General features: G+C 39.7%; 1 protein-coding gene across 2 annotated transcripts in view; it reads right to left on the bottom strand.

Moving 5' to 3' along the window:
• Positions 1 to 26718, bottom strand: part of FMN2 (formin 2) — a 346386-nt gene that overhangs the window by 134649 nt on the left and 185019 nt on the right. The window contains exons 9-10 of one of the 2 annotated variants that reach the window (XM_087424460.1): positions 1663 to 1754; positions 1368 to 1497 (exon numbers count right to left, since the gene is read on the bottom strand). In XM_087424460.1, the coding sequence (XP_087280586.1) occupies positions 1368 to 1497; positions 1663 to 1754 (222 nt within the window). The remainder of the gene's footprint in view (positions 1 to 1367; positions 1498 to 1662; positions 1755 to 26718) is intronic. The other variant, XM_087424461.1, reaches the window with a different exon arrangement.

The following is a 26718-nucleotide window of genomic DNA, read 5'->3' as shown; positions in this document are numbered from 1 at the left end:
GTTAAGATGCTTTCCCAGTCAGCCCCGCGATCATGAGAGTGAACAACCCATACACTTACAACCATTCTGTACCCAGACAACCATTCTGTTTTTCACTTTCAGTACAGTATTCAATAAATTACATAAGATAGTCAACACTTTTTTAATAAAATAGGCTTTGTCTTAGATGATTTTGCCCAAGTGTGGACTAATGTGAGTGTTCTGAGCACGTTTAAGGTAGGCTAGGCTAAGCTATGATGGTTGGTATGTTAGGCGTAATTAAACACATTTTCAGCTTAATGATATTTTCAACTTGATGGGTTTATCGGGACATAATCCCATCGTTAAGTCGAGGGAGATCTGTACAAAGTTTTGTTTGAATTATCTTAAATCAGCGGCAGATAGTCACATTATACTAATAATTTTGACTCACATCCAAACTTTATTATTGCTCATTATTAGGTATATTTTAAGAGCAGTGTCTCCAAAGTTAACTTTAAAAAGTTGCACCACCATCAAGCCTTCAGGCATGGCTTCGTAAATTGAGAGATCCCCATCTAGGCCATTTGTATGCTGTAACTGCAAGGAAAACAAACAAGGCGGTAACAGGAGAACTACTACAAAATAATGTCACTGCCATCATCCTATTTGTACCTACCTCTGGAGCAACACAAATTTTTGGCATAAGTTATGGGAAACCAAAATGTAGTTATAAAGATTAATTTCCAAATTTTGATTTATTCCTGAAAAGTTCACACTCACATCTTCTAAAACATTAACTTGAATTCTCATGTCACTTCCTCTGAAAATGTGTCTTTAGTAACATCTTACTACTTTGCAAAATGATTTACCACAACCAGAACAAGTGGTACAACCGATTTTTAACAAATTGTTTTAAATGTTAATATTGGCAATTTTTGTCAAGCATTTATTCTTCGCTTTCAGAAGACTATCTTCTGTTGAGTCACATGGCTGTTCCTAAATCATTTGATTGCAGTTATTAACAATTTGTTGATGGGTCCTTCCAAAAATGAAGGAAAGTAAGTAATATGTCTTCAAATCACAGTGAATTGAAAGTCTGATGTATGAGAGGACCATGAAAAGTGAAGATTTTGTCGTGGCAAAAACAGAAGGGAGAGAAATCTCTGGAGGTGGACGCCCAATGCCCACACTCTAGCAATGCGGCCCTGCAGTCCTGCGTGCCAACCTCAACATTTGGTTTGATGTCGAAGCTCGATCATAGTATGTTGTCTTCTGCGGGACTGCTATCCTTCAAATTTTCTGAGTACTTAGAGCAAATAAAAGAAAACCTTTTTGAAATATGAACATAACTGAACACATTTCAACATCAGAACCCATGCTTCAGCTCTCTGTGGACCAGAACTCACCTCACACAATTTCTGTAGCAATTCCAGTTTGCGACGAATTGAGCAGATGCTTTCTGAAAACGTGGACTGGAACAGGATGCAAAAGACTCGCTCTGAAAAGTTGGGGATTAGTGACAGTTCATAAAGGAACCTAAGGAAATAAAGCCAAGTTAAGAGGAAAAATATAATTCACATAAACAGATATTTATCCTTGTATCATTCATAACCATCATGCACAGAAGACACGGCATTTTCGCAATGGAAAGAGCCCGCCCGTGGCCCGGACGCCCTCTGCAGGGCCCTAAGGGATGCTTACTGCTCAGGTTTGTCCAGGGACTTGGCATTTTCCTTGTCTTTGGAGGAACGGCTGTGCTTTTCGATTTTTTCCAGTTCATCTGACTGTGCTCTCTGGAAAAACAATGCCAAGTGGTTTTTCAAAATCTGGTGAATCAAATCCCTTAGATAACGATGATCGTCACACAGCAAAATTCTATATATTTTCATATTTCTTAGCATCTGCTTGTAGTAAAGCTTGACTTAATTCACAAGGCATTTTAAAGTGTAAATATGTTTAATGCAAACCAGACCGTCTCTAAATCTTCCAAATAATGCTATTGACTATTAGTGATCTGCAACACATTTATCCAAGCATGCTTTCAAACAATACAGTTTTCCTCTCTTGTTTTTTTGGCTGTTTATAATACTCTCCAGAATGCAAGAATTTCATTTTAAAGTGGTATTTCTTATTCAGGAATCAATCAAGTTAAATTTGGAAGCAATTTGATCCTAAAGTTTTTCTAAGATTTTTAAAGGAAAAAAAATACTTAACTATTGCAATCATTGTTTACAACTGTTTTTTTTTAGGGGAAAGAAAAATATAATTGAATTATTAAACCATGGAACAAAGATAAAAGGTGTTGATTCTTCTGCTAAATTGATACAAAAGAGACTCCAGGCTTCTTTTCTTCCTAAGTGTCTTCTTCCACCCTTTATAATCTCAAGCTAAAAATCTGTCATTCTAAATTTGTTTCTTTATAGGAGAGGATCTTCTGCATTTTTAACCTGAGGTAGAAGACTTTGCAGACCCAGAGAACCACAATTCTACTCTTCTTTATGGAGAATTCGGATGATTTTTATTTGTAGTCTTGTCTTCATTTCAAAATTCACAAAGATGCTTCCAAACAGCCAAAAATACTACATTTCCTAATGCATTAAGAAGTGTGAGCAGACCACCACGTCCTGAACTTGAGTCGAGTCCTCAGAACTGAAAGTCCCTTCCACGTTATTCTTTGTTTAAACACAAAAGCAGCTCAGGCAAAAACTGCTGTAGAAGAGAGAGCCTCATAGATTTCTTGAGACTCCAAAGATTTCCTGTAAACGAAGCCATGCTCTGTTTTGTATTCACCGGTTGTTTTGAAATGCAGGTTTTCAGTTGATGGGATTAACTAACAAAGACTAGTTCCTCAAAGGAAGCCTCTTTTAACACAGGAAGGATTTGATGACAGATCAGTGCATCTTCTGAGGGTCTGATAAATTTGCTTTTGGAATGCGATGCAGCAAAGAAGTAAAGGAGGGGTATTTAAGGCAAAAATCCCAAGCTACTGTCAAAATGTGGAACCTTCTTCTAGAATTTCAAATGCATAGTAATCTTACTTTTTTCCCCACTAGTTTATTGTGGCCTTGCCTAAGGGTTTTAGGGGAGTAAACACCAGCTCATTTACTTATCATAGTTACTGCCTATAAGAGTCAGCCCACAGATACTAGCATCAAACCACTTAGAGCCAAGCAACAAGAGGGCCTTTTTAACAACGACCATACCCATCTTTCTGGCATATGAGTGACCAGGGTAATATAATAAAAGAATATTAAAATTAAGAATACTAATAATATTTTTGATACTTATAGGCTCTATTCTGTTTCTCCTATTCTTTATTCATGAAATTGATTATTTTGGACTCAAGCATAATAATGTATTTACTTATGTTAATTTTTTCTGTATTCAATCAACTATTCTAAGATTTCTATAGCTTGAGATCATAATTTTGTCAATCCTATGGGGCAAAAAATACTTTGGGCTAGGTTAGAGTGAGAAAGCTTCATAAAAAAGAGGCAATAACGCCTATTTTTCGAAGAATATGTTTTGAAGAATATGCCCATTAATTTTTCTCTAAATTTGCTCTGCTTCTTGCATTCCCAGTCACTTTGGAAGGCACAAGCATCTATCCCAAAACTCACACTGTCACACCGGATCTTCTTCCTGGAACATGTTCTTCCCTTTGGCTTGGTGCTCCTGGTTTGGCTTAGGTATAACCTCCTCTGGAAAACCTGCCCTGCCCACCTTGATCCCTGCTATCATTAGTCTCTCTTCAGAGTGATAACACAGAACCTTATACTTGCTTTATTTTATGCTACACTTATCACAACATCTTAGTGGTGATATACATATGTCCACTTCTTCTATTGACTGGGGCTTCTTGAAGGAAGGGCCACGTCTTACACATCTCAATAGTCCTAGGGACCGGTATGATTCATGGTATATAGTCAGCAGTAACTAACTTTTTTTTAAATGTTGAGAAATTAAATCAGTAATTGAATAGGAAAAAAGAAGGCTTCCCAAGTCAGAGGGAAGAGAGAGGTAAGAATACAGGTGTGTGTAAAGGTACAGGAAGCAGATCTAAAACACAATAGGTTTTTAAAGCAACGTTAATCAAATCTGCAATATTCTGCTATTCGGTAATGCACCATGACCAACTGTTTCTTGCCCTTCACCTTGGCTTTCTTGCAAAACATGAGGGATCAAGCAAAAGTCAGTTATTTTCTACCTGCTAAGGCTCCAGACTCTTACTGCTATCAGCAACCATGCAACTTATGTCAAACTAGTGACTATAAACTCAGACCAGAACCCAGAAGCCCTCTGGATAATTTTGGCTTTGTTTGACCTCCAAAGTAAATTCAGTCTCAAGTGTTCTTCTCTGGTCCACCAGTTTGAGATAATCATCAGGGTCAGGCTTTTAAAAAGATGAATTTTAGGGATTCTTTCATCCATTCATTAAAGGCCTATTGTTTACCAGGCATTACACCAGACACTGGGGATAAAAAGATTTATGCTGGGCTTCAGATTCAAGCAAAATCCCACAACACGACATACCAAGCAGCTCATGACCCCACTCTTTGCTTAACTCTACAGTAATCTTCTTTCACTGCTTTTTATTTTATCAACTTTTTTTTTTTTTTGGTGAGGAAGATTAGCCCTAGCTAACATCTGTTGCCAATCTTCTTCTTTTTGCTGAGGAAGATTGGCCCTGGGCTAACATCTGTGCCCATCTTCCTCTATTTTATATGCGGGATGCCTGCCACAGCATGGCTTGACAAGCGGTGTGTAGGTCTGCGCCCGGAATTGAACCTGCGAACCCTGGCCTCAGAAGCAGAGCGCACAAACTTAACCACTACACCACCAGGCCGGCCGCCTTCCACCGCTTTTTAAAACTATATATAGGGCCGGCCCTGTGGCTTGGTGGTTAAGTGCGCGCGCTGCGATGCTGGTGGCCCGGGTTCGGATCCCGGGTGCGCATCGAGGCACCACTTCTCCGTTCATCCTGAGGCCGAGTCCCGCATACAGCAACTAGAAGGATGTGCAGCTACGACATACAACTATCCACTGCGGCTTTGGGGGGAAAAAATAAAATAAATAAAATCTTTAAAAAAAAAAAAAAAAAAAAAAACTATATATAACTCTCTATGAACGAAGAGGATGCTAGTGATCTCACTGCCATACCGGTGGTGATGAGAGGCACTTGGTGAAATAGGTTCATTCTGCCTTACGATCAAAGACGTGGGCAAAGTAGCTACACACTTACACCTCAATTAATACCATGAAGGAATTTCCAAGTTTCAAACATTCAAACAACAAACCTTCCCTCTCCCATTCTCACTCGCTTCCATCCAGGGTCGAACATCCCTTCTAAGAGTAAACCATTTCAGTCCCTAGTACTATAAGGATTATCTTTTGGTTACTGCCTTTCTTTCACTGCACACCTCTTCCCACTCCCACCCCGATTATCTGTAGAAGATTTGTACCAGAATATCCATTTCTCAAGATTTACTGTGACTACCTATAAATGAAATAGACCCTAGTTGCTGCTAAGGTGGCTGCTTTACCAGTTACCAAAGATTCAGCACTCCTAAAACCCAGCCATAGTCTTCACCCACCACTGGCCAGGACAGGCCAAGATTCCTGGCTGTCACCATTGTTTTCACCAAATATTTTGACCTCCATTACTCCAGACCCAGACACCCTCTAAAACTGAACCCTGCTGTTACAAATCCTGGGAAAAATTGTTGCTTCTATTGAGAGGAAGAGATTGGGGGACAGAGGTGCAGAGGGAGAGAAGGGTATTGAGACTGCGTGATATGCATTTCTGCTGTCTGAGTCTACCAACGGTGCCAAGCAAATGCTTCTCAAATGGTGTTCCAGGGAATACTAACCTAGATCCCTGAGATTCATTAGGAATTGTTGTACCCTACACCCATTTGTAAGACTCACAACACTAAATACTCTTGGAGGTTATGTTGTTGAAAAGACTCTTTCATTTTAACAGCAATCCTCATACTTAATTGATGCTAAACGTGTGTCCGTGTGAGAGAGAACATGACGGTCACAGTCATAAGGAACAGTATTCTAAACGACACAAAGTAAAACAGTGTGCCTGGCCAAACTTTTACCAGGTCCTTTACTCAGTTTCTTTCCAATTCCAGAATCTTTCTACTCTAAATCTTTCAATCTTTGCCTCTCTCCTCAAACACCACCACCCCTGTCACTTTCACACTTCCTAGGTGATCCCGCCTCCTACTCTTCATCCCCTTGATTACACTACAGCTTCGTGTCCCGGATGTCCTCCCGTCCCTCTACCAGCTCTTCCGGATCTCCATCACCAAGTCCGCATCCACCACCTGACCACAGCGTGACAAATATCTTTAGCCTGTGTTTTCCCTCCACATCCACAGGGCACTACTTTCTCAACATTTTCACCTGGATATCTCAGAAGCATCTCGGATAAAACACATCTAAAAATAAACTCAGGTTTTCTTCCCTCAGGCCTTCAGCCATCCTGATTCCAGTAAACTGGAAAACTAGTCACCCAGCCAGGAAGCTAGGAGTCATCCTAGACACCTCTCTGTACTTCACTGCCACATCTGATCAACCCCTGAGTCACAGATCCACTGACTTCTCTCCATTCCCACTGCCATCATCCCTGTGCAAACTACTGCCATCTCTCAACTCAACCACTCAGATATCCTGCTTGGTCTCCCCATGACCACCCCTGGCTCTCTCTAAAACATGTCCTACACAGCACCCAAGGTTTTTTTTTAAAGATGCAAATCAGAACATGCGTACCCTACTTAAAACTCTTTAATGCCTAACCATTATTCTTAGAATAATACCACGGACCTTAAGGTGCCTACAAAGCCCACACGGATCACGTTCCTCTGTATCCCATCTCATGCCATGCTCCCACTTGCGGAATGCGTTCTGTTCTCAGTAGCTTTCCTTCAGTTCCTCAAATAGATCACGTTCCTCTTTGATAAATGGTACTCCCTGAGCCTAACACATCCCCCACACTTCTCGTCTGTTCCAGTACCCACCACCTCCTTGTGTCTGCTTCAATCTCTCTCCTTTGGGGAAGCCTTCCTTAACCTCCTCATCAACGCTGAATCCTCCTCCTAATACATCCTCAGTGTAGAAACGCACTTTTTCTTCATAGCACACACCACAACTATAAATCAAGATTTATTTGAGGCCTGACTCCCACATCAGAGAGAAAGCTCCAAAAGCACAAGGAGAATGTCTACTTTTGCTCATCATTGAAACCAGAGCACATGCCTGAAATAAGGCCAGCATTTAATAAGTAACTGATGAAATAATAACGAATGAATGAATGAATAATTGGAGTTTATTATATATAAATTCCTGCAAACCCCCTCATTTCTTCTGAATGTCCTGTCTCCTCATTCAGTCTCACCTTTTCTTCTGTGTCTCTCTCTCCTATATTAGAAACAATAACAACTAGGAGTTGATATAGTGGGTTACAGTTCTGATTTCAGAGTCATAAAGGTCAAAATATTTGGTGACATCAATGATAATGGCCAGGAACTGGGTTCTGTGCTGGACAGTGGCTGAAGGAAGAGTGTGCCTGGTCTCCCAAGGAATAAAGTTTCTTTCCTTTATAGCTGTGCCATTAACCCAGCATCATCAACAACATTATTCTTTCTATAATTTACCTGTTCAGGTCTCCCTCTCTTTACTAACCCTTTCCCTTCAGTCCAGGTCCATGCCTAAGTTTATTTTTTTATTTATTTATTTCTTTGAGGAAGACTAGCCCTGAGCTAACGTCTGTTGCCAATCCTCCCCCCGGCTTTTGTTTTTAGCTGAGGAGGATTAGCCCTGGGTTAACATCCATGCCCATGTTCCTCTACTTTATATGGGACGCCTGCCACAGCATGGCTTGATAAGCAGTGCGTAGGTCCGCGCCCAGAATCTGAACCTGTGAACCCCAGGCCACCGAAGTGGAGCATGCGAACTTAACCACTATGCCACCAGGCTGGCCCCAAGTTTATTTTTAACAAAATCCTTTTCTCTTTCCTACCTAAACATCAAACTTATTTCTCCCCCGACCAATCACACCCCTGAATCCCTCTACAACCCTCTCTCTCTTCCCCTACTTTTCTAACACCGTTTCTCGAAGGCACACTGACTTCTTTTTTCATCTTCTGTTAGCTTTCTGGATCCCTGCAATCTGGCGTTTGTTCTCATTTCAATCACTCTCACTAAGCTCAACAATGACCTTCTTAGAACCAGAAGTTCCATCTGGAGATAAAACAGGAGCTGACATTTATTGAGTACTTAATATCTGTCAGGCGCCCTGCGAAGCGTTTTACATGTATAATCTCATGCAATCCTCACAGAGCCCTAACAAATAGGCATTATTATCATCAACAGCATCATGCCCATTTTTATGATGAAAAAGCTGGGTCTTAAAGTCTCAATTAGTAAGTAGAGGGGCCAAGGTCCAAACAAAATTAAGAGTGGCTCCTAAGACTTTATCCATCATCTCCAGACGTCAATGGCCCTACACTGATGTCTTTCTTCAGAAAGCTCTACAGAGCCCACACTACCTACTGAAGGGTCCTAAGTCCTTAAAAATCAATATGGGAGGGGCCGGCCCCGTGGGTTAGCAGTTAAGTGTGCGTGCTCCGCTACTGGTGGCCCAGGTTCAGATCCTGGGCACGCACTGACGCACTGCTTCCCCAGCCATGCTGAGGCCGCGTCCCACATACAGCAACTAGAAGGATGTGCCACTATGACATACAACTATCTACTGGGGCTTTGGGGGAAAAAAAAGGAGGAGGATTGGCAATAGATGTTAGCTCAGAGCCGGTCTTCCTCAGCAAAAAGAGGAGGATTGGCATGGATGTTAGCTCAGGGCTGATCTTCCTCACAAAAAAAAACAAAAAAAAATCAATATGGGAGCCAAGATGAAGCCCTCCCATTGCCTGCCAGTCCTTCTTCTTACAACTAAAAATCCTGGACCTTATACCACACACAACCACAGGAAGGCTATGAAAAATGGAAGGAAGGCCGACTGGCCAGGGATGTCACAACTTGAGGAATGGTGTAAGCTCCCTGGGCTTTCTTTCTCTTTCCATTTATCCCAGACGGGGTCCTGGAGAAGCCTGAAACCTGGAACGACCAGCAGACACAGGTAAAAAAACCAAAAAATCCTGATCCCTCCCTCTAGCCAAAGGACTGGGAAAAGGATGATCTGGCAGAACAGAAAATCTTTCTCTTAACGCTGGCCCTACTCCAGCCAAACACCAAAGGAAAAACGGACTTCTCACAGTGTCAGTGTGGCCAAGTGGAGAACCGAACTTCCACCCTGACCTGGCGGCAACAAGGCAGAATGAGGTGGCTCAAAGTAGTGACAGTGAGCACCACAATCTTACTAGAAAATGGGCAAAAGACATAAATAGACATTTCACCAAAGAGAATACGTGGAAGACCAATAAGCACATGAAAGATGTTCAACATCACCTGCCATTAGGAAAATCCAAATCAGGATCCCAATGAGATATCACTACACATCTATTAGAACAGCTAGAACGTTGAAATAGTGACAATACCAAGGATGCAGCAAAATTGGATCTCTCATGTATTGCTGCTGAGAATGTAAACCAGTACAGCATTTCTGGAAAATAGTTTGGCAGTTTCTTAAAAACTAAACATACACTTAACATACAACACAGCAACTGCAGTCCTGGGCATTTATCTCAAAGCAAAGAATACTTATGTCCACGTGAAAATAAAAACCTATGTACATGAATGTTCATCGCAGTTTTATCTGTAATAGCCCAAAACTCAAAACAATCCAAATGTCTTTCAATGTATGAAACAAATTGTGGTACATTCATACCGCAGAATACTACTCAGCAATGGAAAGAAATGAGCTTTTGATACACTCAACTCTTGGATGGATCTTAAGGGAATTATGCTGAGTGGAAAAAGCCAATCTCAAAAGGTTGTATAGTATATGATTCCATTTATATAACACTCTCAAAATGACAAAATTGCAGAGACGGAAAACAGAATAATGACTGCCTGGTGTTAGGAACGGAGAGAGGGGAGGAGGATGGTATAATTATAACGGAATAGCATGTGGGATCTGTGTAGAGGTGAATATCTTGATTGTGGTGATGCGGCAGAAGTGAAACTGATAGGGTTACACAAATTTACATGTGATAAAATTACACAGAGCTTATACACACATACACGCGTTGTGTGCACACACACAGAAGTACATGTAAAACCTGCAAAATTTAAAAAAGGTCTATAGATTGTACCAATGTCAATTTCCAGGTTTTAACATTATACTGTAGTTTTGTAAGATGTTACCATTGGGGAAACCTGAGTGAGGGCTACACAGGACCTCTGTGTACTATTTTTGCTAGGTCTTGTTAATCTATAATTATTTCAAAATAAAAACTTAAAAGGAAAAAATCAACATGGCCCACTGATCATCTGTTCCCTTACGTCCCCAGATCTGTTCATCCTTTGAATACCCAGTCTCGGTTTACGGCCATCTGCTCCAAACACCCATGAAAGAAGCGTACTTCCAGTCTCTCCCCTCCCACATCCAGTTAGGCAACACTTCCTTTTTGGTTCAGCCCTGAAAAAAAATCCCAGAAACAGGATTTCTCGCTCTGCAATCTCACCACCAGCCCAGAGCCATGTGACCACATCCATCCCTATTGGTTTCACTCCTGCCCCAACCCCAACCCCACAATGTACAGCTTCCCAGCAACACAGAATTCCTCCCCCAAACACATTAGAGTCCCCACACCTGTGCCTTTGACCAAACCACTCCATCTGCTGGGAACGTCCTCTCCTCTCTTCTCTCAAGCATGTTACCGTCCAACATTTAAGAACAACCCCCAACACTGCCTCACTATGAAGATTATCTCAGATCCCCAAGATCAAATCATTGCTACTTCTGTGGCAACTATCCTGCTCTTTCCACAGAACTCTCTCCTTGCACTTATCACATTAGCCTGTGGTTATTGAGTTACATATTTGACATCCACCACCTGATCTGACAACTATCTGATGGCTAGGTTTTCTTGTTTTATTTCCATAAAAAAAAACCTGTATGTTAAGTACATTAGAGATGAAATAGCCTTTTCTGTGTTGGACTGGGGACTTCTCAGTAATTTTAAGGGGAAATGCTTCTGCATTATTAAAGGATCTCTTAAAATATACTTTTGCACCTTACACATAAAGAGTTTATGGGTGGTCTATATACTATTTGTTGACTCATACTTCCTCTAATCTTGAAAACTAGCTTTTCAAGAGATATACTTTTTATAGTCCACAGACTCACACACTACAGCCCCTCAGACCTTTATTCCCCAGGTACAACAAACAACTGCAATATCTTTAAATATCAAGGGCCGAGGGGAATTTGCAAAATGGTGGCCATATACAAAATAGCAATCTAAAGTTGTATGTCTAAGGGCTGAACGGCTCTTCAGGGATCTGAAAATCTTGAACACTTAACCGTATCCACATTGGCAAATATGTGAGTAAACAAAAAATTCAGAGCCAAAAACACAGGAGATGCCATTTGGAATCATTCAACTTCCTAAATAAGTTTAGTGAAAGAAAACATGATAGGAGTTTTACATCCTTATTAAGAGAGTTGACTATTTATTCCTTTAATAAATATTTTGCCCAGTTAAATTTTAGTTGTTGCAATCAGGGGCAACAAGGAAGGAAGGCTGATGACCCTCTCAAGCTAATATGTCAAAACCATCAAATGTTATTACTGCTAAGCATAATTTCAAGTCACAACTCAGCCTTAGTAATAACCCAGGCTCTTAGCAGGTACTTACAACAACAATCAACATTTGCCATCAGTGAAAAATCTCTACCTTACATGACCATATGCAGGCCAAACCCAAAAGTCTTCCACACAAACTATAATATTCCTGGTCATAAGTACATTCCTGTAACATCAGCAGAACAAAGAAAGTATAGTGAACATTTACGGCATCAGGTTGGAAAAATGTATCGTGGTTGCTAGCCAACTGCTCCATTTCTCTAATGCTTGCCTGCCATCATGGAAAATTACTGGGAAAAGTTAGGCACGTGTGTGTCAGAAAAGACTGTCCCCCCAGGAGAGCCAAAGAGTTATTAAAGAGCAAATGTGCAAGAAATATTTTCTGTCCTCTACCCAGCTAAAAGGTTTGTTAATGTTCTCCACGAGAGAAACAAGAGGCAGATCACAGAAGAACAGAATTTATATCAAAACGATGGGTGGCAGAGACAGACACAGTGCTTATAAACAATTCGACACCACACACAAGGATGTGCAAGTCACGTTCCTCCGCGGGAGACTTCCTGAGGGATCAGAAGAAACTGCAGTAAAAGGAGAAGCAAACAAGTGTTTCCATTATCGCACGAGGTTTACATTTAGAACTAAAACACGGGAAAAAATAGCAGCAGGGATCAAAGCTACTGTTAAGCCAGCATAAAAGTCATTCCAAAAATATTTTTTTATTTATTAAGGATTTATTCTCCATCTACTTTTGTAAAGAATTTGAGAACAGCAATAACAGTGGATCTTTCTTTCTTCTCTGTTCCTGTCTTTCCAACTAGTAAAATCCCTGGATATCTCTTAGTTTCAGGTCAGTACATACTGAAGACAGGTCTTTGATTTATAACAGGTCAGTAGTTGGACCAGAATTTCTCAGGGAAGTGTGAAATCTGGCATAGGCATAATACAATAATCCTTCCTCTATTCTTTCCATTTGTTAACCTTAAAAATAAAGTCGCCTATTTATCAGCAAATGGGTTTATTCAGGAACAGCAGAGGAATTGGAATTTGGGACAAGCAAGCTATAGCAAAAGCCATAGGCAAGTCCAGCAAGCAAAGGAGAGGAACGTTACTTTACAGAGAAAAAGGAGGACGTTGGGAGGGGTTATTTTGAACCAAAGTCCACTGGAGGAAAGAGAGAGTTCAGGGTGATGATGGTTTCTTATTGATTGAGTTGCTGGGCAAGGAAGGGAATCTTCCTCCCTCCTACTTGAGTAAGAAGGCAGTAAAGTCTTGCACCGTGTGTTTCTTCCTGTTGAGAGCCATAATCCACGATTCTTCCTATCGGGGTCTGTAATCTACCATGAGTGGCAGTGCGTGAGGGCTCCCCCTTCTGGCTTCCCGATTCCATTTTAAACGCGATTTCTTTGTATTCATTTTCACACATTCAAGCAATATTTGTGCTCCTGGCTACAGATGGATGCCACATCTCCCCTCCCCAAAACACCACAGCCTTTATGATTTACTCCCCTTTTTTAGGAGAGGGAACTTAAAATGCCTTATATTTTGTGTTAAACTATTATTTCATTACATATTAGCACTTGAACTCTTACATGATAATCAAAATTTTACGCATATTTTAGCTGCCCAACAAAAGTATAGTCTCCCTGCAGAAGGGGGTGATATGTACCCAGCATATTCCCTAGAAGCATACTATGTACAAAAATATAAGTTGGTAAAAAAAAAAAAAATGTAAGCATAAGGTATTTTTCAAGGTATTAATATACACTATTATACACATTATTTTTAATATTTAATTAAATATTGAATACTATACTTTAATATACAAATTGATATACATGGAATTTTACAGAAATGGGGCCACTAGGTATATCTAAGAAAAACCGTACTTCAACTTTACCACGTGTTTGCCATTTTGGAAAATCCTATTAGTGGTGATAAAGCCATTTTTAGCTGCGGTATTCAAAGTGCTTAGAAATAAAAGGACAAATATCTGTCTACTTAGTCATGTCTTCCGGTTCAATCATTTCCAAGCGTTTACATAATTAAATGGATCATAAATATTATTCTTTGTTATTTCTACTTTATATTATAGTGCAATTAGATGATGTAAATTATATATGCAGATAGATTGTATTATTCACTAACTTCTTTACAGGATGGTAAGGAAAACATTACAAAGATCTGTTAAAATAAGGAAGCAGTGGATGGATAGGATTGAGAATTCATGGCCTGGTCTGATGGGTATCCATCCAGGATGACTCATTCTTCTGTAGGCAGCTCACTTAGTAAAGAGACCCAAAAAGGAAAGGGTAAGTGGTAACACTGGTAAGCTAAAGAGCAAATGTTGCAACGTGAAGTGACACTAAACATCAAGGGATTCATTTCTGTAGTGGAAGATCTAGGCTACGTGCTCTAAAGGTGAAGTGTGTGTTGCTGTAAGAGCCTGTAACAGGAGGATTTGTGATGGGGAAGAATTCCTAAGGAAGGAATGAATGAGAACTGAAGGTTCAGTAACTTTTACTAGGAGGAGATGGTGAGTAGAAATTTCCCATCTGAAAGAACAGCTTTTGTCACACTCTTCTAGTCGTGGGACCAGGAGGTTTCGAGAAATAGAGGCCAGGTGGCTGGAGGGCAAACAGCTGGGGCTTGCTTCAAGATGGTGAAGTGCAGACCATAGTTTTGCATGGCCGGACCACGCAAAACTAAAAAACAAATGTGAAAGAGAATTAATCAGAGAACCTCCCTGCAAAGAGTAAACAGCCATAAACTCCACAAGCCAACAGTGAACACGAACATGTTAAGTGTTCTCCCACAAGTCAACCTTTTGGATATCACCATTAAAATCTGGATACCAAATTAAAATCTCATAGTAAAATAAGGTGAAAAACATACAAGAACAATCCCATGTCATTTATTTCCAATATGGCAAGGTTAATCTTTTTTTTTCGGTGAGGAAGATTAGCCCTGAGCTAACTTTTCTTTCATTTTCCAAAGAAATCATTGGAGATAGTTGGTTTATCTACAAGAAGCATAGCTATCAAAAAGTCAGTCAATAATTTTTTGATTTGGCAGGCAATATCACCTGCTAAATGAACAAGAAAGAAATATAATTTCTGGTTTTTATTAAGTCTACAGAGTCAATCTGTAGGTGATTCAAGATCTGCAGCTTTTCTCTTTTAATTCTGAAACGCACCTTTTATTTACGGTTGGAAACGAGCATTCTTGCAGGCATTCCATGAACCAACTCAATACGACAATGAAATATGAGAGTGTGGTTTTAAAACAGCTATGCGGAGAAAGTCAATACTCCTCTCACATTTGTTTGAAGAAACTAATGATTAAATGTTGCTTAAAACACGAATCAATTAAATACCTCTAGGAAGTTATGGGAACTCAGATGGTTAATCCAATTCATTTTCATTAATGTAATAGGGTATACACTTTTGAGGGTGCTATATCATGTGACATGGATGTGACTCCATCCTTCTCCCAGATTAAAGTTTGTGGTTTGTCAACTACTAACCTACGTAACGATTACTAAAACTAGAAAGCATACCTGTGAAATCCAATCCTGAGGAGTGTAAATTTAAACCTCTAATTCTTTCTACCCTACCTGCTTTTTGTTCCTCCTTCTAATTGGATTAAAGCTGTTTAATTACAAAGGGGTGTGGAATTTTTTCCCCCCGTCCTATCTTTTTTTATATGTTTTTTTCAATTGAACTTCTAACAGGATTCATTTCAGGGTTTGATTTTGTTTTAATATTTAAGATTTTTTTTTTTTTTTTTGCTTCTTGAATATGAGATAAAGGAAAAATTGAACCATTATCTCAAAAAAACAATTCAACTGATGGTTATACATGGACATTTTTACAGACACGTTTTTGACTTTGTTGTTAATCATTCAACACATTAAAGAAAAAATAAGGAATCTACCTCAACTACTCCTCCATTCCTCACCACAGTCCATCACTTCCCACCCACCCACAAACTCACTATGCCAAATAAGAGGTATATGTTAAGAATTGGAAGCAACAGATATATTTAACCAGCTGTAAATATTATATACTGCTTATGAAGAGACTTTACTCTCTGAACTCAATGACAGTCAATAACCCTAAATAAACTATAAAGATGTTTGCTTTTACAAACTCAGTAGGATGTACTGTATTTAGTAACTATGCGGTTTCACTAGGTTTTAATTCCTCAGTAAACAGGAATCAGGCCCTCAGGATTGTGGTTTTTGAAATTAGGGTGTGTTTAGATTTGGAGACTGCCCAAAATTCATTCACATCTAGAAGAGAAAGCTCACTGCCAAACATATGCAATCAGGGGAGAAAAAAAGATTACATTCTAAATAAGGTTTGTGTAACAAATACTTCCATCTGTTCCACAGAGATCAAATAGAATGACTTAAAACAGTCCAATGACATTTACGCATCTGGCAGAGAGAAAGCATGCATTTATGGGAAAGGATTCAGGTCAGCCATGTTTTTTTCTTCTCTAAGGATAAGTAGTGGAATGCTAAATAAGGTTATTCCTAACATATTTAATAACAAAAGAATTGAGTTTAAACAGTAGTTTATTTTTTATGGATAAAATTTAAATGTCTCCTCAAACACCATGATTAAACTACTAGGGCAACATTAGGACTCTATTCAGATACCTTTCAAACACTGCTTCAGACCTGAAATTAATAATTACAGTTATACCAACACAATAAAGTCTGAAAGATTTCTGAGGAGAACCCAAGCCAGGTACAAGCATGCACACATCACTTTTTCCTTCTGGAGACCCCTTCACATGAGCAAGACTCACGTCAAATGGTGTGACCAAGTCACATGTGAATTACACACCAAATAAGAGCAAACCTCCCCAAGCCTCAGTCCTCTCTACCATCCGTGCCAGTTACTGCCTCTCAGCCCTCAATTTACCCCATTGAACCCACTCTGAGATAATGGACCGGGCTCTTAGAATTTCCTCCTTCACAGAGAACATGATGTTAAACTTTGCCAGTAGGAGGCACTGGTGGGACCCAGCAGGAAGAAGGGGGCTCCTCCTCCTGATTCTGGTGTGCAGGTGTTCGCCTTTTCCTCCTCCTGCTGCACAGTTCATCAGCAGTGTAGGTGTGTGAGGACACCTAGGGGTCCTCTGCCCAAGCCACAGCAGCAAACCCAGAGTGCAGAGCCTCTCGTCAACCTAGGTCCCGTGACCTCTTCATTCCCAATGTGGACACCATGCGCTGTGCACTTGCACCAGCCATGGCTCACCTGTGCCCTGGGGTTTGTTTCCTGGGCTCTCTCAACATGGACACCATACGTTCTGGGCTTCACGCCCTATGTACATCTTGACTCCTGCATGCCTGCCCACCAGCTATGGCTCTCCGGCCACCCAGAAGGTAGTTTCCTGCTCACCCAGAGACTGCGGACCAGCTATGCCCCAGGCAAACCAGCGGGCTGTAGCCACACCTTCTCCAGGGAGATCTGCACCCCAGCCCTAGGGAGAGAGCTCCCCTTCCGAGTGGATCCTTCCTTGGGTACTCTCCCTCATCCCTATTATCTTTAGAAAGAGTTATCTTTAAATCCTTGTACTCTCCTATCACAGGTTAATCATTCCTTATAACAGACTTCCCTGTCCGTGGTTCCTGTCCCCTGACTGGACCCGCACTAGACCATCCAACCCTCAGAGCTCCATGCCCCACTTTCTGCCTTGAGAATACTGGACTCCTATATCCACAAACCCATTTGTGTGAACGAACAGACAACTCAAACCTAACAGGACCAATACAGAATTCCTATTTCTCCATCCTTAACCAAGCCACTTCCATATACCAGTTAATGGCAACCCCACTGTTCTTACTGCTTTGGCCAAAATCCTTAGGATCACCCTTGATTCCTCTTCTTCACAGTCTGTATCCAAACCATCAGCAAATTCTATTGACTTATTCTTCAAAGTACTTCCAGAATCTGACCACTCCTCACCAGCTCCCCTGCTTCTACTATAGTCCAAGCCAATATCATCTCTTACCTCCTAACGGTCTCCAACATTCCACCTTGCCTCCCATAATCTATTCCTCAGTAGTCAAAGCTTTCCTTCTAAAACATGAATCCTCTGACCAAAACCCTGTATTAACTTCCCATTTTTACTCCCTCAATCCATCTCTGATTATCTCTGACTATACAGTCGACCCTCCATATCTTCGTGTTCAGCGTCCATGGATTCAACCAACCACAGATCGTGTGCTGTTTAAGATCCGCAGTTGGTTGAATCCACGGATGTGGAACCTGCAGATACAGAGGGCCGACTCAGGGACTTGAGCATCCGCAGACTTTGGTATACATGGGGGTCCTGGAACCAATCCCCATGGATACTGAGGGACGACTGCATTCCCCTACCTCACACCATTTCATCTGGGCCTTCCCGCTGTTCCTTGAGTACATCAGAAGGCTCACACCTCAGGCAGGATGTTATCCCTGAGATATCCACATGGCTTCTCTTCCTCATCTCCTGCAGTTCCTACTTAAAATGTCATCTTTTAAATAACAATATTTAAAATTTTACCCACTATGCTGGGTAATCTCCATTCTCCTCAAATTGATTTTTTTTTCTCCATAGCACAGAATAGTTTAAAACTATCTATTCTAGAAAACCCTACATTTAAGGATGTTAAAATAATTATACTGACTTCTAATGATGGTTCATATCCAATTATTATAAGTATCCTAAAATACTAAGATGGTATTCTCATGTAATAATTCTTATGGTAAGAATTGTAAATAGAAAAAACACACAAAAGGGCTATATACTCAATTATTGTGTTAACAAATAGAACAGTAACAGTATTAAGTTATATCTATATAATAGATACTTTCCTTGGCATTATATAATAGATATATTTCTGAAAGTCCGGGTTCATTTCAACTGCACTATGGTAACATTCCCAAACTATAAAATACTATTGTTCTCACTGCATTAATAATTTAATTGAAGGAAGGATTCCGTTTAAAAAGCCCTCCCACACCTGAAGATTACCATTTAATTAGGCATATATTATGACTCTGAGGAGTTTTATTTTTAATTTTAAATTAACAGTTCCCCAACTTATTGGATCATGCAACACATTTTTCACTACAGGCGACAAAAACAATCGTGTTCACTGAATCCACTTTGGAAAACACAATACTGGGGAATACATGCTTCCAAAAATGAATACATTTCTTTTTTCAACAAAAGCCAGATTGTATATCTCATAGTATACTGGAGAGAGTACAAAACTCACTTAAATGTTGTTTTGCTCAGAAAAGAAATGACTGAGCACAATTATACATTTAACAGTACACTGTGTTGTCCAAGATACAACACAAAATCATCCTATATACAAAAAAATCAGAAAAATGTGACCACCTCTCAAAGGAAAACAAAATCAGCAGATGCCAAAACCAGGATGAGCCATATGTTCAAATTATCAGACAAGGGCTTTAAAACATCTGTTATAGCTATGTTCCATGATGTAAAAGAAAATACATTAAAAATGAATGAAAAGATAAGGAATCTCAAAAATAACCACAAAAAATAGAACTATTAACAAATAACCAAATGAAAATTCTAGGATGGAAAATGACCATATTGGAAATAAAGCTTTTTCACTGGATGGGTTGAATAGCAGAATAAAGATGACAGAGGAAAGAGTCAGTGAAAGTATCCAATGTAATGAACAGAGAGAAGAAAAGACTGAAAAACAAATGAACAGAGTCTCAGAGACCTGGGTGAAAATATCAAAAGGTGTAATATATGTCACTGGAATCACAGAAGGAGAAGATTGGGAGAACAGGGTAGAAAGGAATATTTGAAGGTTGAAAAATTTCCGAATGGGTTGAAAAACAAATATACAGCATCAAAAAGCCCAACAAACTCAATCAGAATAAATAAAAAGAAAAGAATGCTGCGATATTATAATGTTACCATGAGAGACAGGGGAGGCCAGGGGTAAAGGTAATATACTTAATATGTACAAAGAAAGAAACTGTCAACTCAGATTTCTATATCTAATGAAAATACCATTCAGAAACGAATGTGAAATAAAGGCAATCACTATGAAAAGATCTGCACCCAAAGAATATTAAACACACTTCCTCAGGGTGAAGGAAAATGACACGGGAGGGAAAGCTGATCTTCAAGAATAAAGGAAGAGGGCATGATGTCAGCAAGATGGTGGAATAGGAGGCTCTGGACTCTCCTTCCCCACCATGGACACACAGATTCAACAATAACACATTTGTCAACCCACTTTGTGAGAAATCCAGACACTGGATGAGAGGCCCCTGTACCCTGAGTGAGTATAAAACAAGCCACATTGAAACCGATGGGAAAAGCTGAGACACATTCTTGTCCTACTCTCCACCACTGGCACAGTGCTGTACAATTGGGAGGGAACCCCCAGCATCCAGCTTCTCCTGAGCAGTGAAGACTTTGGACTGCACACCTAGCACTCCAGTTTTTCTGGCTACTACCCAAGGGTCTGGCTTCTAACTCACCTGGGTCTGAGAGCTGATGGGCCCAATGTTCACTGGTCTCCTGGGGGCTACGGAGAACAGAGCAGCAGTTTGAAAGAGAGTACAGGCACTTGTCACAGGTCCTCCTCTTGGCTCAGCACACAGTGAGTGGGCAGGAAAATCCAGCTCCCAGCTTCTCTCTGAGAAGCGAAGGAGTTAGACTGCACATCTGGCACCCCAACTTTTCCAGATATTACCAAAGAGCCTGGCTTCTAACTTACCTGCCTCTGACAGCTGACAGGACCCAGCATTCACTAGTCCCCTGGGGGGGTTCAGGGAACAAAGTGGCAGTGAATGAGTGTGCAGGCACTCGCCACAGCTCCTTCTCATGGTTCAGCACAGAGCCAGCAGGCAATAAACTCTAGCTCCCAGCTGCTCTCTGAGGAGTGAAGCAGTTTGCCATACATATAGCATTCCAACTTTTCTAGCAGCTTCTTGAGGGACCAGCTTTTATCTTGCCTGTCTTGGATGAGACCCGGCATACTCTAGATACCTAGGGACCTCTATGAACAAAGAGAGTACTTTGGACTAGCATGAAGGTTCAAGAGGCACTCAGAATCTTTGAACAGGTGACTGGTGAGGGTCTTCTGTACAAGAGCCTCTTGTTTTGTCTAATGCACAAACACCAACTCAGAGTCAAGGAAAATAAATAAACAAGGAAATAAATTCCGAATAAAAGAACAAGATAATTCTCCAGAAATCAACCCTAGTAAAATGGAAATATGTGATTTACCTGATAGAGAATTCAAAATAACCCTCTTAAAGATGCTCATCGAGGTCAGGAGAGTAATGCATGAACTGAGACTTTCAACAAAGAGACAGAGAACATTAAAAAGGACAAAACGCAAATCATGGAGCTGAAGAATACCATCACTAAACCAAAAAATTCAAAAAAGGAATTCAATATCAGACTAGATCAAGCAGAAGAAAGGATCAGTGAACTCGAAAACAGGTCATTGGAAATAATCCATTAAAAGGGGCAAAAGGAAAGAAAAAGAGTGACGATAACAAGTGACTTATTAGACACCATAAGCAGACCAATGCATACATTATGGGAATCCCAGTAGTTAGAAGAGAGAAAGGGGCAGAAAGCTCATTTAAAGAAATAATGGCTGAAAACATCCCAAATCTTAGAAAGGATATGGATTTCCAGATTCATGAAGCTCAAAGAACCCCACACAAGATCAACACAAAGAAGCTTACCCTAAGACACATTCTACTCAAAGCGTCAAAAGTCAAAGGCAAAGAGAGAATTTTGAAAGCAATGAGAGAAAAGTGACTTGTCACAAACAAGGGAATCCCCATAAGGCAATCAGCAGATTTCTGAGCAGATACCTTGTGGGCCAGGAGGGAGGGAGAGGATATATTCAAAGTGCTGAAAGAAAAGCTCGCCAGCCAAGAATGTTACACTCAACAAAACTATCCTTCAAAAATAAATGAGAGGGGCTGGCCCAGTGGCATAGTGGTTAAGTTCATGCATTTCGCTTCGGTGGCCCAGAGTTCACCAGTTCGGATCCTGGGCATGGACCTCCTCACTACTCATCAAGCCATGCTGAGGTGGCGTCCCATATAGAAGAGCCACAACTCTGCAACTATGAAACACAACTATGTCCTGGGGCTTTGGGGAGAAAAGAAGAAAAAGAGGAAAATTGGCAGCAGATGTTAGCACAGGGCTAATCTTCCCCCAAAAAAGAAAATAAAATAAAGGAGAGATAAAAACTTTCCTAGACAAACAAAAGCTGAGGGAGTTTACCACCACCAGAAATGTCTTACAAGAAATGCTAAAGGGAGTTCTTCAACTTCAAATGAAAAGACACTGAACAACAGCAAACTATATAAGAAAGTATAAAACTCCTTGATAAAGGAAAATATACAGACAAATACAGAATATTGTATTATTCTATTGGTGGTGGGAAAATCACTTTTAATTTTAGCATAAAAGTTAAAAGATAAAAGTATTAAAAAATAACTATAACTAAAAATATAATAATTAATGGATACACAATAGAAATATCTGTAAATTGTGGTATCAATAACATATAACGTGGGAGGCAGGGAAGTAAAAGCATAGAGCTTTTGTATGCAAGTGAAGTTAAGTTGTTATCAGCATAAAATAGACTGTAATAACTATAAGATATTTTATGTAACCCCATGGTAACCACAAAGAACATACCCATAAAAGTTACACAAAAGAAAAAGAGAAAGGAATTATAACATATGAATACAAAACAGAAAACAAAAACAATGAACACAAAGGAAGACAGAAAGAGAGAAAAAGACAAGTAGGACTACAATATTTGCAAACCATGTATCCGACATGGGGTTAATTTTCAAAATATATAAGAAACTCTGACAACTCAACAGCAAAAAATCTAATAACCCAATTAAAAAATGGGCTAAAGACTTAAATAAACATTTCTCCAAAGAAGACATACAAACGGCCAACAGATATATGAAAATATGCATGACATCACTAATGATCAGGAAAATGCAAATCCAAACCACAATGAGATATTACCTCACACATGTTAGGATGGCTATTATCAAAAAAACAAAGACAACAGGTGTTAGTGAGGATGTGGAGAAAGTGGAATCCTTGTCTACTGTTGGTTGGAATGCAAAATGGTGCAGCTACCATGGAAACAGCATAGAAGTTCCTCAAATAATTAAAACTAGAACTACCATATAATCCAGGAATCTCACTTCTGGATATTTATCCAAAAGAATTGAAATTAGGTTCTCGAAAGAGATGTTGCACTCCCATGTTCAATGCAGCACTATTCACAATGGCCAAGACATGAAAACAACCTAAATGTCCCTTGATGGGAGAATGGATAAAAAAAATATAGTGTATACATACAATGGAAAATTATTCAGCCTTAAGAAAGAAGGAAATCCTGCGATATGGGACAACATGGATGAACTTTGAGGATATTATGCTATGTGAAGTAAGACTGCATAGAACAAATACTGCATGTCTCCATTTGTATGAGATATCTAAAACAGTCAAACTCATAGAAGAAAAATAACAGAATGGTGGTTGCCAGGGGCTGGGGGGAGTGGGAAATGGGGAGTTGTTAATCAACATGTATAAAATTTGATTTATGCAAGATGAAAAAATTCCAGAGAAAAATTCTGCTGTACAAGATTGTGTCTATAGACAACAATACTGTATTGTACCCCTAAATCTCTGTTGAGGTTAGATCTCATGCTAAATGTTCTCACCACAATTAAAAAAAAAAAAAAAAAAGGAATGAAGGAAGAGTTTCAGAAATGGGAAAATGTGGATAAATACAAAAGATTATATTTAAGTTCCTTAAATATATTACTATTTAAGACAAAAATTACGGGCCGGCCCCGTGGCTTAGCGGTTAAGTGCACGTGCTCCACTGCTGGAGGCCTGGGTTCGGATCCCGGGCCTGCTTCTCCAGCCATGCTGAGGCCGCGTCCCACATACAGCAACTAGAAGGATGTGCAGCTATGACATACAACTATCTACTGGGGCTTTTGGGGGAAAAAAAATAAATAAATAAAATCTTTAAAAAAAAAAAAAGACAAAAATTACACGGATGTCTCATGGAGTCATAAGTATATATAGATGTTATTCATATGACAACTAAAACATTAAATATGCAGGAGAGACAGTAAAAAGCCCTATATGGCATCATCAAGGTTTCTACATTTTATAATATTAACTCCATGTAAGTAGAATGTGAAAGTTTAGAAATGTATAGTGTAATTCTTAGAGCAACAAGTGAAAGTATGTAACACAAAGAGGTATAGCTAAAAAAACAACGGAAATAAAATGAGAAACAAAACAAAGGGAAAAATATGTATTTAATCCTAAATAAGGCAGAAAGGGGAAACCAGAGGAATAAAACAGCTGAGGGACAAACAAAAATTATAGACCTAAATCCAATCATAACCATAATTACACTAAATGTTAACAATCTAAATGCTCCAAGAAGGAAGAGATCATCACAGCGGATAAAAAAGCAAGATGCAAACATATCCTGCCTACAAGAGATGCAGTTCAAACATAAAGACACAGGTGGGTTGGAAGTACACGGATGGAATAAGGAAAGCCATGTAAACAGTAAGTATCAGAAGACAGAATGGCTATTTAAGTCTCAGTTAAACTTCAAGACAAAGAGTACTACCAGAATAAGGACAAATATTTCATAACGGTAAAAGCGACATTCAACAGAAAGACAAAATTCTAAATGTGTATGGGCCTAATAAGAAAGCCTCAAAATACATGGAGCAAAAATAGACAGAATTAAAGGGAAAAATGGGACACTCCACAATTCTTTTAAAATATCCTAAAATCCCTAGTGAAATCTAGCCACCGCCTGCTTCCACATCCTCTCCTGCTGCCCTTTCTCTCCAGAGCTCTCTTGACTCACAAAGGACTTTCTTCTCCCCCAAGTGGCTAACTCCTCTTTCATGCCTCCAAATCTTGGCACACCCCATTCTCTCAGCTTAGAACACTTTCATTTTCTTCTCAGGTATCTCTTATTTCCACTCCACATGCCCCTTCCTCAGAGGTGCTTTCCCTGATTATATTTGTTATGCGCATCTGTGGTTGCACATTCCCCTCTTTCCTTCTCTCTCTCCCTGAGAGTGTGTGTATGGAAAGAGAGAGGGACATCACTTACTATGTAAACTCTAGGCTATCAACGCACAGAGCCCACCCTACCTACCACTAATCTCAGCACGATGTTTGACATTCGTTAGCATTCTATAAATATTTTTAATGAAGGAAATCATGAACGAAAAGAGGTAAGTTATTTATTTTTCTTTATTTTTAGCTTGAGGGAGAAGCGGGAAAGATAGTCCAGCATGAGAAGAGCTCACTGGCTGGAACAGAAGAAGAGGGTACAAAGGTGTTCACAGAATTTCCTAGATAAAGAGAAGGTGGTGGTGACAGATGAAGAAAAATTGGTGAATATGAATCAGATGGCTCACTCTTCACATATCTGTGAGTCAGGAAGCTGGGAGTGCACAAGGGAAAGGAGCTAGAGTCACAAACAGCTGAATGGTTTCCTGTGCTGAGCTTCTGTTTCAAAGAGCTCATTCATTGATTCATTCATTCATTCCACACCATTCGCTAACATAGAAAAGACAGAAAACTCCTATTCCAGTCAGCCTGGGTTGCTGGACTGCCCCTACCTGATGCACTGTGAATGAAAACTGGTAGCCAGAATCCCAGGCCCCTTGAGAATAGTAAACATATTGGTTTCATGTAGCTGGAACTACAATTTCTTCTTGAATGCCCTTGTGTGATTTGGGTGGGAGAGGAGGGAAGGGGTATGTAAAGCATGTCCACGTCATGCTGAAATGAACTGTGGTCTATTTTAATCTAGCTATGATACAGTCGTAAAGCTCTGGGAGAGTCTATAGGAAGTGGGAAGGACTCCTGCCAAGGTACACCACAGATGTGCATTCATGCAGCATGCTGCCTTATTTTTATCAGTCATGTGTAAACACACAGACCATTAGCAACTGAAAAACATGGAAAAACTTGTTCTGCGTGGTGCACTAAAATATAAACTACAACTGATTCCAGTCTTGGGTTCATCTTGGGTTCACTGAAGTATGTATTATCTAGTATCAGCTGAGAAGAGAAAGTTCAAGCAACTTGTCAGTCTACTGGCCATTCAAAGGTTCAAGGTATTCCGGGAAAAAGAGAGTTTCTCTAGCAACTCCAAGAGCTCTTGAGGCAATAATCTCTGAAATTACATCAACAGGAAGGAAACAAACATACTCATTTTGCCCTAAAACAGAATGTCACTATTTGAATCTAAACTATTATTTGAAACATCACACGTAATCTGATGAACTATTTCTGGGATAGCAATGGTTAACTTTATTCACCTAGTTATCACTTCTGAATCTCTGAAGAAGTATTTCTGAAATTATTTTATTTTTAAGAAAGCTATATTACTTTTACACTTATCTTTCAAAAAAAGTACAGCATTTGAAATATAGTAATATTCACAATTTTTGCCTCCCTCAATTACAAAACCATACCAAGAGCAAAAACAGTACTATTCTCAGGTCACTCTTTAATTAGTAATAATTATGAACATTATACACTAATCATTATGCTAAACATAGAATATAAAAATCCTACTAATAAGAAATTTAGATAAACCCACACATCTATGGACAGCTAATCTTCTACAAAGGAGCCAAGAGCATACAATGGAGTAAGGAAAGTCTCTTCTACAAATGGTGTTGGGAAAACTTGACAGCCACATGCAAAAAAATGAAAGTAGACCCTTACCTTACACCATACACAAAAATTAACTCAAAATGGATTAAAGACTTGAATGTAAGACCTGAAACTATGCAACTTCTAGACGAAAACATAGGCAGTACGCTCTTCGACATCGGTCTTAGCAACATATTTTCAAGCACCATGTCTGA

This window comes from Ceratotherium simum, chromosome 36 (genome assembly GCF_057802395.1).
Source record: "Ceratotherium simum simum isolate JZ-2026a chromosome 36, ASM5780239v1, whole genome shotgun sequence".
NCBI lineage: Eukaryota > Metazoa > Chordata > Mammalia > Perissodactyla > Rhinocerotidae > Ceratotherium > Ceratotherium simum.
The sequence above is the reverse complement of the archived record's forward strand: the minus strand, read 5'-3'. Positions and strand labels throughout refer to the sequence as shown.